Source organism: Haemaphysalis longicornis, unplaced genomic scaffold (assembly GCF_048455015.1).
Source record: "Haemaphysalis longicornis isolate Haplotype H1 unplaced genomic scaffold, Haemaphysalis longicornis Haplotype H1 scaffold_12, whole genome shotgun sequence".
Lineage (NCBI taxonomy): Eukaryota > Metazoa > Arthropoda > Arachnida > Ixodida > Ixodidae > Haemaphysalis > Haemaphysalis longicornis.
In genome coordinates, this window is record NW_027526225.1 from 114372346 (window position 1) to 114386219 (window position 13874).

The window sequence follows — 13874 nt, forward strand, 5'->3', positions numbered from 1 at the left end:
GGAAGGCTCAGGTAACACTTTTCGCAGCCTACTTTACCGGCTGCCGGCACAATAAAGGGTCCTTATACCTGGAGTGGGAATTGGGTCACGCGACCCTTGTGACCAATGTCCCTATGCCTCCGCTCACTCACGGAAGTCGTTTTTTTCGTTCTTTTCAGTTTCTAGGCCTTCCTTCTTAACCACGTTTCTTGGGTTGCTTTGGTGCTTGCCTCGGGCTTTGCAGGGTAGTTGGACTTTTGAACCGGGGCTCGGCGAGTCAAGGCCATAGCCATGCCCGAGGAAGAGGAGGATGGTGAAAAGAAAGAAAAGGGCAAGAAGGACAAAAAGGACAAGGACAAGAGTTCTAAGACTCCCAAGGACAAGACTCCCAAGGACAAAACACCCAAGGACAAGACTCCCAAGGACAAGAGTCCCCCGCAGAAGAGTTCTAAGGAGAAAAGTCCGAAGGAGACGAGCCCGAAGAGCAAAGTGTCCGGTAGGGCGTCCACCAAAGGCTCCTGCAAGACTTCTGCGAAAAGTTCCGGCAGGGCGTCACCCTCGCTCGACAAGGATTCAGTCGAGTCCTCGAAGTCAAAGGGTGAGAAGTCTGAGGGCTCTGTCGAGGCCCCCAAGAAAGCCAAGGTGCGTTCATACAAGGCGCCTGCTCCGTCGGAGAGCATGCTCAAGGCAATGGCCTCACAGGGTCCCGTTTTTGCGGAACGGATTTACAACGACGATTACGAGGACGCGGATGAGAATCGCAATTACGTCGAGGTCCAGATGTTCCAAAGGACACCCTCCGGAACCATCACCTCGACAGAGCCCGGTGGTGGTGAAGGCGGAGCACGGCGGACGCAATCCTACTACGTGGACGTACCACCAGATCACCTGAGCTTCCGCCCGGCCTACGATGACTACTACGAAGAGCGGCCCCCGGCCCGTCGAGAGCGCCAGAGCAAGCAAGCACTTTACTTCGAGGAATCCGTCGGCCGTCCTACTCAGCGCCTGGAAGCCGCTCTGCCCTACGATCGGATGGAGCGCTTGGATCGCCCTTCTCAGCGCCTGGAATGCGCTTCACCCTACGATCGGATGGAGCACTTCGAACGGTTGGATCGCTTGGATCGCCTGGATCGCTTGGAGCGGCTGGATCGGCTGGAGCGGCTGGATCAGCTAGAGCGGGGGAGGCCGGCGTCGAGTGTGGCTGTTTCGAGGGAGCCGTCGCAGAGGCCTATCATCCTGCCACCTACCACTGTGGTCGTTAACTTAGGCGAGAGGATCGCACCACCCACGACGGTTTCGGGCTACGACTTGCAGCGGCACCCGAGCCAGAGGTCGCAGGAGGAGGTGCGGGCGCCGCGTTACCAGCAGCAGCCGCCCGCACCCCTGACAACGCAGATGACTCAGCAGATGCGCGAACTCGCCAGGCAGTACCAGCAGCCCTTGGGCGACGACGTGGTCTCAAGGACGGAGCGGGTCATCTACGAGGTCGTCCGCAAAAGAGAGTCTGCCACTGACACCAGCGAGGGAGCGGCCTCGCCAGCTCCGGTAAAGTAGAAAGCGTCTCTCAATCTTCGCGGTGTCTGCTGTGGTGTAGCGCATCGAGTCGCGTTTGACTTGGATGACATAACACGCCTCTCCTTAGCGCAACTCGGTTGTTCCCCAGACAGTTTCAGAAGCCTACCAGACGTTGCCATTCACGTTTGGTGTGTTCTAAAAAAACGAGCGTGACAAAATCTTGCTCGCCACTCAGAGGTTTTGACTGGTCTCTACATGCTGATATTGCATGTGACCTGACCGGCTGAGCGCCAATTCTGTCATCTAAAAAGCCATCCATACACGTAGCAATTAACTGACGTAGATGTTACCAGGGAGGGGGAATCGGACTCTCGATTCACGCCCTTTGAAGCACACAAAGCTGTCTTTGTAGGCATGTTGCGTTTTTGTGGTTGAAAATACGTGCCATCTGCTAGGTTAAAGATTGCTTGTGCAGGTTCGCGAAGTACTAAGGACGTGTATTCTTAAGATTCCTGCGCATTGAACGCAATGTCGGTTCTACATAGCGTGAATTTCCCGTGAGAATTCGCAGATTCGGCACCACTTGTGCGAAAAAAGGCTCTATTCTCATTGCTGTGACAAATTTTAAAATGTTTGCAACAGTCCAACCTCTACTGTGAATGCTGCTTGGCATTTTGCAATTTGTCATAGCAATGAAGGTAAAAAAAACTAGCAGTGACTTAGCCCGGCTATGCCAGGATATACGTAGCATGAGCTAAGGTTCAGCTGGATGTTGTTCAGTTTCCTGGTTGTCTAGGATTAGCTTATTATCATGCTTACTGCTGCCAAAATATTTCTAATCCAATGCAATGCAATGCAATGCAATGCAATGCAATGCAATTCAGTTCAGTCCAGTCCGTTCCGTTCCGGTCCAGTCAAGTCCAGTCACTGGTCCTCGCGCATGCGCACTACTGCTCTCCAGGAGCCACGCGAAACGGCTATCAAGTGGCTCTGGCGCAGAGTCAGACTCACTACTGTGCAACGGAGGCGCACACCTGGTCACGCGCCGACGCCAGTGTGTGTGCCGCGGCTATAACGTCACTCCTCTGGAATGCGCAGACCGGCGAATGTGCAGACCCAGTTTTCTACACACCCGTACTCCAATTGGATTGGATTTTCAATCCAAGCCAATGCAACCCAAGTTAATTCAGTTTAATCTAAATCCAATCCAATCCAATCCAATGCTCCGCACGCTTGCGCAGCATTGCCCTACAAGGTTCACGCGAAACTGCTAAACCTCGGCCAGTGTTGCTTACGCTACAAAAAAGGTTTTTCTGCCGCATGAACGGTGCCGCAGCTGCGAATACACAGGCGAAATTAGCACTATGTGTAACGGGCCGAAGACCTCCTTTCTGAAATTTAGCTGACGGTGGACGTTTCTCTGGACACCTATAGCCCTGGGTAATTGTTGCTAGTGTTGACAAAATCAACGTAATCGATTTTCGTCTCTTGACAACAGATTCGGCCAGCGCAATCGGCACCCAGTTTCGCGATCCGGCCCCCGCAGTCGCCGGGCTTGGCGCGGCCCCCACAGTCGCCTGGTATGATGATGAGGGGCCAGCAGTCGCCAGGATTCATGATGAGGGCGCCGCAGACGCCAGGCGTCGGAATGCGGCCCCCGCCGTCGCCAGGCATGATGATGCGGGGCCAGCAGTCTCCGGGATTCATGATGCGGGGACCACAGTCGCCCGGCTTCATGATGCGGGGCCAGCAGTCTCCGGGATTCATGATGCGGGGACCACAGTCGCCCGGCTTCATGATGCGGGGCCAGCAGTCTCCGGGATTCATGATGCGGGGACCACAGTCGCCCGGCTTCATGATGCGGGGCCAGCAGTCTCCGGGATTCATGATGCGGGGACCACAGTCGCCCGGCTTCATGATGCGGGGCCAACGGTCACCTGGATTCATGATGCGGGGACCACAGTCGCCGGGATTCATGATGCGGGGCCAGCAGTCACCTGGCTTTATGATGCGGGGCCAGCAGTCGCCTGGCTTTATGATGCGAGGCCAGCGGTCGCCTGGCTTCATGATGATACGCGGGCAGCAGTCGCCGGGATTCCGCATGCGGGGGATGACGCCCGGAGGAGGCACCCCGGGCCGCCAGTTCCTTCAGCGCGTGCCCTCGCGCGTGGGCACTCCCAGACTGGTGGGTATTTCGCCCAGCCGGACACCCATGACAACGCTGAAGAGCGGGTAAGTCTTCGCGGCATCCCTTATCTCTTTATTCCAAGTGTTGCACACTGAAGGGACGACGCGTTAGGCCTATTTTGAAGCGTTTGTCTGCATCTCCTTGTTAGCCCAGTCAGAGCTGAAGCCAGGTGTTTACCAATAATCTGCGTCTTTTTCTGAGCTACCTTTCTAGTGCGGAAAGGTTTGGTATTGTAAATTCTCTTTGGTGTTTATTATTGGATCACTGCTTTGTCCGAGGCTTATGCTTAGCACATGCATGGTGTTTAGTGCGAGCTATCTCTTTAAAGCTTAAATATATTTCCGTCTGTTTATATTTACGTCTTGCAGTTGTCCTGCGTGTTTTTACTCTACGTATATTGCTCACTCGTGTGTTTGTTAGCCTGCACAAGCTGTATGGTATGAAATTGAGTGCGGTCAGACTTGCGCAGTAAAAGACTGCCCCCCACTCCCATACCTGCTTCCGCCAACCATCTTAACATTCTATCCTATTTGTTTCGAGCGTTTACCTTCGGCAACTGATTCAGCAGTACCTCGGCGTAATGTGCAATCCAGTGAAGTGTATTGATGAATCGATCACGGCCTCAGTGTTGTCTGTTGTGCTTCAAACTTGTACGCCCAGAATCAAGGTAAAACTATCGGCATTTTATTTTCTAAACTGTGTAGTTCATCGTGGAAATTACGGCGGTGAACAAAATACAGGGTCGTGTGTTTTGAGGACGCCGGGTATGCTGCAAGTTCTATCCCGGCCGCAGGGGCCGCTTTTCTGATGGAGGCGAAACGCAAGAACGCCGTGTGTCGAGATTTCGCTACCCAGGTGGTCAAAACTAATCCGGAGACCTTCACTACGGCACGCCCGCCTCACAGCCCAGGGGAAGCTTCTACACACTAAACCGCACAATCAATCAATCAATCAATCAATCAATCAATCAATCAATCAATCAATCAATCAATCAGCCAGTCACCCAGCCAGCCAGTCAGTCAGCCAGCCAGTCAGTCAGCCAGCCAGTCAGACAGCCAGTCAGTCAGCCAGCCAGCCAGCCAGCCAGCCAGCGAGCCGGTCAGCCGGTCAGCCGGTCAGTCGGTCGGTCAGTCAGTCAGTCAGTCAGTCAGTCAGTCACTCAGTCAGTCAGTCAGTCAAATGAAATGAAATGAAATGAAATCAATCAATCGATCGATCAATCAATCAATCAGTCAATCAATCAATCAATCAATGAATCAATCAATCAATCAATCAATCAATCAATCAATCAATCAATCAATCAATCAATCAATCAATCAATCAATCTCCCACTCTTTTGAGGAGGCGAAAGCACTCTGCACACTTGCACTTTCCTTCCTATCACCTAAGTGGATATGCTGGATACAGGAAGTTTAGGTTCTGTTAATTTATTATTGTTTTGTTGGGATATTGTTGTGGTCTTTATGCTTCATTGTTACGCTATTAAATCTTATTTTTGCTTTTTAGAGCTCAGCCGAGTTAGCTCAGGGAATCCCATCGTTCTCTTTTCTTTCGAAGTTCTGCTTTACAGGGGCCACTCATCAGAAATTATTATTGGTTCCGCGCTTGACCCTAAATTTAGATGGCATACTGCACCAGTCCCGTCCGCTCAACTTCCTCGTTATTGCTGCGCACATCCTTATTTCTGCAATCATGAACCAACTCACACAACAAGATGTTTTATTGAGCTGCCCTACTGGTTACTCCTTACTCTCTATGGTATGGACCAGGGAAGTCTCCAAGCGTTTGGTCGTGCGGTCCGTTAATCTGCTTTATAAGTTTCATCTGGGGACACGGTTTCCTGTAGCATGATGGGTTAAATCATATTAGCGCGTTACGTGCGGGAGCAACACTTGCGCTATGAAGCCCGCCATTGATGGAGTGCTAAGGATTTGTCTTTATTGGCCTCAATGGGGACACAAGGGCGCTTTTATTTTAGAAATTCCAGTGTCCTGGCTGTGACGTCATCTTTTAGTAGTGGCCGTATTTTGGCTTCTCTGAATGGGTATCCTCTTTTGAACATTTTATTTATTGATATATTATTTGCTCTCTTAAGTGTGAACAATTTCTTTATTCATGTATTATTAGCAGTGTTGTATCAATAACATAATTGCCATGCATGACGTTTTCCGGACATAACATGGCAAACTCGATGGCTTTGGCAGCAGGCTGTTCTCAGTCTCAGTTGGTGTGCCTGTCATATGATCGTTTATGGCATTCCTTTTGTATCAGGGTGCTGACATGTGATCTCACTGTAGAGGCTGATGTATCTATGTTGTACTACTCTAATATTTTGCAAATACACCGCCGTGTTCTAGTATTTAATCAACTACGCGTTACCTTGGACACGCGCACCGGCTGTTCAGCTGTGGCGCTGGCAAAGCAATGTAAAGTAGATTCATAACGCCCTTGGCCGGCGTGAAGGGGTGGCGAAACATCCCGTTCGACCAGTCATCCTGCCATGAGGACTACTGTGTTGGCACGAATCTAATGCGCATCTTGTTTCGCTAAATGTAGCTTTCGAATTGGTGTGCGCGTTACAATCGGGCTAAAAATTGAATCCTGCTTCAAAACGGCTTCAAACACTAACTCCTCCCGGAATCCAAATCAATCCAATCCGAAACAATTCGTCAACATCACGTATATAAGTTTGTGTAGCTACTCTGCACATTCCTCAATGGGCATTATGAAGGAAGGTCAGGATGCTTGGAAAAGCAAACGCTTTCCATGTTCCCGGCTCCAGTTTTAATGCCAGAGACCGATGGATCAACAAGTTTAAGAACAAAAGGTTTTTGCAGCCACAGTTCGATGTGTCTCATAGTATTCTGCAAATACTTGGTGTCATGCATTTCAGATCTGCCCGGTAGAATCGGCTTCAAATAAAGTACACTTATCTACGCGTTACAATCGGGGGTGCTCTGGAATCGTGCAAATACGATATGTGCGGTCTCCCGTGATACCATCGACTTTGCCACGATAGTTCACAAAAGGTGCTCATTTTTTTGGTCCCTAATTGCACTAATCGGGGAGGTTCCGGAGAGGGAAGTGAACACGCTGTTGGTGTGGTTCACAAGAAATATTCACATTTTGGCCCGGAACCTTCCTAGAAAACCGCGGGAAGAACCGGGGAGGGAACCCGAGTTGGGCACGCTGACTTACGTTTTCGAGAGTCATACGTACACCGCAGCAGGTCGCTTGTAATATTGCAGGGAATAGAACGCCCCGCTATCGGGTTGATGTTGACGTAATATTGTCGTTATCGCGTCGCACTTAGCAACGCCGAGATACATACAGCGTTAGGATAGTAAAGCGAAGCTCTCTAGGCCTTACTTGCGCCGTAGATCATAACACCAGAACCCACTGCAGGAAAGCCAACTTTATGACGTCTGGTACATTTTAGTGTGTGAACAAAATGACACGCATCGTGCAGTTCAACCACCCACCTAAAACGTGCCCCGGTCTCGTAGTCACTGCATTTTATGAATTGGAACGCATCGGTAGCATGCCTTGACTCGAGAAGGTACAGATGGGCAAAGTGTTTCGAAGGCTGCTTTTATGGTTAAAATGATATGGCTGCCAGAAAGGAGAATTGCCCCATATCATCGAAACGTTTGTTCGCGGTTAGCATTGGAACTGAGCGTCGGCGCCGTGTTTGATAAGTGCTTTGTGTGTCCTATTTTACTGCTAGACGTCTTCTCTATTGCGCTCAGCCTTTTTTAGAGCCCCATCTGGCTCTGGATTTTTGCAGGAAGGGAGCAACCCAGGTGGAACGAATGACTTGTGGGCGGTGGTTTTTGAATTGCCAGAATGGGTATGGGGCGGTATTTACTTTTCTGGTAGTGTACCTTGAGTTTCGTTTAACAATGATCGTTCGCAAACGTAGTGTCTTTACAAACATCCGGCAGTTTCAATTTTTGTGCGTCGTTGCAGCTTCCGCTGCATCCTGCTTGCACCGCTCTCCAACGTCCCTCACTAAACACCCGCCACTCCGTTAACAAAAAGGCGGTGTCTAGAGCGCCATCCGACGGCACTGTAAGCACACAGCTAAAACGAAGTTCATTTGTGTTTTTGGACGAAAAAATGCTGCATCTGGCGCTACTTCGCCCTCCTTTAGCGAAACGTAACGTAAACAAACCTATTACAATACAACGAGCAGAAACAATCATTTAAAACACCGAAAACTAACTTAAGCCATCAAAATGTAAAAAAAAAACGGGTGGCAAGAGCTGCAATAAAACCACAGCCCGTGAGAACATAAAGCTGGAGAGGAACCCCTGAACCCCCACCACGGCAGACACTGTGGCTCGTGTCAGCCCAGTCTTAAAATTCACGCATCTCCACGAAGTGAATCATGACGAGTGGGCGAAGCACCGGGAATCATTCTTACCGTGAATCACCTGTTGCATTGCCCACTCGGGCATGTAAATGAGTGACAACGCGTGTGTACAGAATGTGCAATTCCAATCCAATCAAATCCATTCCAGTCCAATTCAATCCGGTTCAATTCAATCCAATCCAATCCAAATTCAAATCCAATCCAATCCAATCCAATCCATACCAATTTAATCCAATGCAATGCTCCTCGCGCATGCGCAACACGTACGCCAAGCCCAGGACAAAGCGAGGTCCTAAGGGGCTTCGCCCCTACAATTTGAGTCGGTCGGCACTGTAGCCATAGCTGTAGCGCTGAACGTTCTAGACACTGCAACGAAAACGAGTTTGTGTCTGACTACCACTGTTAGTGCAGGACAGTCGAACCTGAACGCGAAGACGACACTACTGACGCTTTCGTCTTCGTCGTTGGGTTTGGGGTACAGGAGATCCAGGTGAATGATTGGAAGCGGTAAATAGCAGAGGCCCAGAAAAGTTCTCACGGAGCAGACATCTTATCAGGCCGTCAAGTTTTCTGCTTTCTCCGCATCAATAGCAACAAAAAAGGGATGCTGCTGTAGGGGCTGCAACTTGCTTGGTTTCCTGGATTATTTCACAACGTAGTGCGGACAGCGCATGCGCACTGCTTGTTGCTGTCCGCAATATTTGCGATTTCTTCGTATTGACCTACCGCGAAGTAATCCAGTACCGCTGCATCTGTAGCGCATAAGAGTGTAATTGGGACGATAACGAAGTTTGTCGGCGGCTTGTAGGCGGCCGAACTGACCTCGTTTTCATCTTTTTTTTCTGCAACCATAGCGGCGATGGGATGAGCCTCTTCCCCGAGCGGTCCCTGATCATGCTGTTGGTCTTCCTCTTCATCTTCGTGCTCGTCGTCGTCATACTGGCCGTTTCCGGCATAACGTTCCCCGGTAAGTGGGCGGCCACAAAAACTCAAGATTTAGTGAAAGTAACACCTTTAATAGTTGTAATAGCGTAAACATTGATAATTCGTCGGACAGAATTTTGAAAAAGACAAAGAACTTTAATTATTAAAGTTTCTGAGGCCGCTAGGTATTCCAAATTTTCACAAAGAGGATCTGACAAAATTAGAAAATATATGCATCTTACACATCTATCCCAAAGCCGAAGAATATTTGAAAAAGTCCGCGAAAAATACGTTCAAAATCCAAAAAAAACCAGCTACAATGACGAACGATGTAACTTCCTGCATTACCACAAAAATTCAGATTTCGGGGAAGTAACCATTAATCTTTAAAATAGCGTAAGTGTAGATAGTTGGTCGGGCAGAGTAAAATAGTAGAATGTAAATTATAAAGTAATAGAAATACAATAGAAATAAAAAAGAAATAAAATAAAACAAAATACTTAGACATCTCTCCTAAAACTAAAGAATAAACGAAAAAGTCCGCAAAATAACATTCAAAATACGAATAAAAATAGCGTAAACCGATCAATGGCATAAATTTACATCACTGGCGAAAAGAAGCAAAATAAAACTTCACAAGATCTTTCGCTACTCATAACAATATCGCCCGACTGTACGATAAATATCCATTTCGGCGCACGTTAAAGATCTCCCGGTGGTCAAAATTAATCCGGAACCTTCCACTATGGCGCGCCTCATCGCTGGCGTTGCGTCGGCGTGTTAAGTCCTCCAATCAGCGATATTTGGCTGTAACGAACTCACTCTAGAGAAGCGGCTTGTGAGAGCGACGCATTTGTAGACAAATTCGATGAATTTCTGTGGATTTTTTTACTGCCGCTTCATTAGCACGCTACAGCTGTAGGCGCTGCTGTAAGTGATCTCAAGCAAGCCTGCCCGGAAATTTCCAATAAGTGCCGGCAATAATCTCCCTTCTCTTCCTCTTACTGAAATGACATAAACGAATATTTTTGCCTTGAGACTGAGTCGCGAATCTTACAACGCTTGCGAGAAATTGTTGGGCAACGAAAGGTACTTTTCTTCTTACGAAGTACAGTGTTTTCATTGAGGCCATTTTCGCATAGTAGTTTCTAATATCAGAAAAAAAGGGAATGCTCCAACAGGCATACTATGCAAGCTAATAAAAAAATTCTTGGGTATTGTTGGCGTTGATGTAAGGATGCCGCGTAGCCAACGACGACGCTCGTTTTTAAGGAACAAAAGTTCATTGGAGGGAACTTGGGCTCCACGAAAACTCAAAGCAAACACAAGCGGCGTAGCAGCAGTCAACGATGTGACATACGCAGACTGGCGTCGGCGAAACGGATGCAACGGTGATTGCCTTGCGAGAATTTATCCTTCGGCGTTGATGCTTCGTGAACCATCGAGTCACATCTAGAAAATTAGTGATCAAACACGAACTGTCTGTTCGAGTGACGACGGGTGATACACTGTTTATATCAAATAACATAGCCTGCACGGCATACAAAACATTAGATTGTAAAACGCGCTTTACTTGAAACACATACGACAGGTGGGCGCTCCCAGACGCTGGCGAGGACACAAAAGTAAACAAAACACAAGGCTTGGATTGCCAACACCATGTAAATGTGAAAATAAGGCGCAACAAGAAGACAAGTGTTTTTTACCTGTGCGTTGTGGCGTGGTCTTTTCGCGGTTATGTCATGTTCATAATGTAGCCAGATGGGGCGTTCACAAAAATAAATTCGCATCACACATCGTTGGGCACAGCAACAATATCCAAAAGCACTATTATGTTGGCCTTCCCTCGAAGAGAATGCCTCCCCCCCTTAGGTTACTCTATAACCTTGTCTCACGGCACCTGTTCCAGATTCTGCTTAGCTCAACTTCCCAAGCTCTGTTGTCCTTTCCTTCAATTGTCTGCCCCAGCTTCTAAGTGCTGCCATCTTATCTCCTATGGAATCGCATGACCCCCTCTCCCTACAGGGGACATCGATAAGCGGGGCATAGTTTCAACATTCGTTTGAACAACGGGACCGCATAGATCAGACGGTACATGGTACCACGTACAGTGGCACAAGCTGACCGGAATAACAAGCAGAACAGTTGCTGCTAGTCCCAAGTGTATTGTTGTTGCATTGAATCTTTACAAAAATTGAGAAACAGCGGAAGCGCCTGCGGGTTCTAGCAACTGAAGTTTCTTACTCCGTCAGCCACTTATTTTGCTGTCACCCGTGAAAAAGTTACTACAGCCGATGTTTGCTTAGCTTGTACTTTCAAATCTTGGGGTTTCACGCGCCGACGCTACACCCGGACGGTGAGTCGCGCCGTAGTGAATGACTACGAATTAATTCAGAGCACCTGGTGATCGTTAACGTGCACCGATATGGCTACACACGGGCGTCTTCGTTTCTTGCCTGCATAAAAGAAACGCCGCCGGAACAGTTTAATGAGTGATTTAAGATAAGAAGCACAATGCCTTTGCCGTAGAGCCACCGTGGCGGGTCGAGCTCATTCACCTCGATCGTCCCAGTTTTTCGCACTCTCGTGCCCAGTGCGCACCGGTATGGGTACGAGATTTCGGCGCACGCGACAAAAGCTAAGCTGTCTTCCTTTAACGTGCCATACCGCACACGTCAAAGCCTATAGGGGTTTCCTTGGTCCGCAAAGTCACATTTTATGTTTTTCGCACGCGTAAGATGTTGTAGTACTTCTCCTTACAGATGCATAATACCAAAATATACATACAATGCACTGGTCAAACTCACTCACAAAAGCGGTTGCTAAAAGCGTAGCTCTCAAGCGTACTAGTGCAGGGTGCAAAAATATACCGCACGTTGGTTAGTTTATTTTCTGTATCATATGCTTTGTCGCCTTGTAGATACAAAGTGTAGTGATTCGGCTGGCTGCTGTTCCGTGGGCCCACTGCACTTTGTTAATTGATTCCGTCCGCATTACGTCCGTGCGCAGTATTTTGCGTAGCCATGATGGTGACATTTTGTTTTGAATCGGTATGAGAAGGTAATAGAATTCGAGAGGCATGATCCTCCTGTTTGTGTGTTTCGTATTCTGGCCGCGGACAATGGTTTGAAGGGACCATGAAGACAGACAGGTCACCCGAATCCATTCCAGCAATAAACGTTCGCCTAATGGAGAAAATGCACGAAATATTGAAAAACTTTCAAATTTCGCGCTACAGTGACGCGTTATCGGCAGTAGTGACGTAATAGAGGCCAGCACTAAGCCCTAAAATCAGCGTGTTTAACTACACGTTCGAATTCAAGTAAAACGTTCAATCGGGTCCAGCGGCCCCGCTACATCGTGTAGCCGTGTTTTTAACGGTGGCTTTTCCCTGCAGCCGCCATTCCCACGAACAAGATTTTGTGACGTCATAGAGAAATTACCGGAAGGTGGATGCAGAGTCTCCCTGCTTCAGTTGCCTCTTTCCTGCCCCCAGATTTGTTTGACCGTTGAGTCTTCTCCTACTTTCATTGTCCCGTCTCTAGGTGGCCACCCTGTCACCATGGTGGTCCACCAGCTGTCTATTTCCCGCGTTACAGCTGATTCACCCAACTCCACCTCTACCTTTTAATTTGAGGTAGGATGTCTTCATTCCGAGATCGCTCACTGATCGCGGACGCTCGTGTCCATAACCGTTACTCCTATATCATTCTCCGTTCTATGGCTCATTGAGCTGACCTTTGCCTCTTAAGTTACTCAGTAAGTCCCAAAGTTACTGCGCCGCAAGAGATCACCGGAAGCACGCATTGGTTGTATTTTTTTAGCAAAGAAAGGTTTCCTACTGTTTGCGGAATGCTCTTCAGCCCGCAAGAATTTTACGTCTCATTTTCCTCTCATTGTTTCGGTACGAGCTCACAACTTGCCGAAGATAGTTATTCATAAGTCCCATTCTGATAGGAGGCGCTTTGTGCACGTCTATTTAGCATTTATTTGGTCTTACTTCATCATACGACAAGAGCCTTTCTGGGTGCAGTTCTCTGAAGCATTCTCTGCAGGTCTTCTCTCGTTTCACTAAACTTAGGCTGAACCTCAAGCTTCTCAGGTCTAGTCTTTTCTGACTTTTTCCCAGCCAACCTGTCAATGCCCCCTCGAGGTATGTTGTAAATAAATTCGGTGAGATAGTGTCCTGTTCCCTGGCACTTCTTATGGGGTACGTCCCAATCAGTCGTGAACGTGCCCGTAATTGTATCCTCCAAGATCAGTTCGTATGCACTTTAGGGCGTGGTTAGGCTTTACCACAGTGCACTTGAGTAACCAATAATGCGGCGAACAAAGCTAATTCGTCGAATAATGGCAATGTACTTACCTACCAATCAACTATGAGATTACAGTGCCGCCGTAATTCCCCGCTTCGTATATTTCAAACGTGTTGCTTTTCGATGTCGCCCCAAAAGCCTAAACATGCACCCGCTGTCTCGCTCTGGGACACCGGGCTCACCAGTGCTCCCAGCATAGTTCTCCGGCCAAGTGCCGTCGTTGTGCCGCCCCTCTACCACCTGACCCTAGCACCCACGTGTGTTCTCTGCGCATTCATTGCGAGGTGAACACTCTCCCCTCTCTTGACCCTAACTGCCCCTTCCTCCTCGCAAAGCAACGCGCATGTGCTAAAACTGCGTTTGAACGCTGCAGAGCTTCGCACCGGGTGACGTGGGACACCCCCTCCCTTTCGTCTTCTAAACCTTCATCTGACTCACCGGCCACGTCCCCACCGGGCTTTTTTTAGAGCGTTAATTTTGCCACAGGGCATATATGAGGGGAATGAGTTGATGGTGAGGAAAGGTGATTCGATGAACATGAAAATGTTCATCTTGCTACATTCACAACTACCTCTGC

The 13874-nt window shown here is 48.5% G+C and overlaps 1 protein-coding gene across 1 annotated transcript; it reads left to right on the plus strand.

Moving 5' to 3' along the window:
• The first annotated feature begins 270 nt into the window (after positions 1 to 270).
• On the plus strand, positions 271 to 12494 carry LOC144161800 (uncharacterized). Its single transcript, XM_077692397.1, has 4 exons — positions 271 to 1524; positions 2993 to 3726; positions 8912 to 9024; positions 12478 to 12494. The coding sequence occupies exons 1-4, from the start codon at positions 271 to 273 to the stop codon at positions 12492 to 12494; spliced, it is 2118 nt and encodes a 705-aa protein (XP_077548523.1).
• The last annotated feature ends 1380 nt before the right edge of the window (positions 12495 to 13874 follow it).

Bases quoted from the DNA above. Each gene is read 5' to 3' on its own strand.
- LOC144161800 (XM_077692397.1), top strand. From the start codon at position 271: ATGCCCGAGGAAGAGGAGGATGGTGAAAAGAAAGAAAAGGGCAAGAAG. The intron at 1,525-2,992 runs GTAAAGTAGAAA...TCTTGACAACAG, and splicing joins GAGCGGCCTCGCCAGCTCCG to ATTCGGCCAGCGCAATCGGC. The intron at 3,727-8,911 runs GTAAGTCTTCGC...CTGCAACCATAG, and splicing joins ATGACAACGCTGAAGAGCGG to CGGCGATGGGATGAGCCTCT.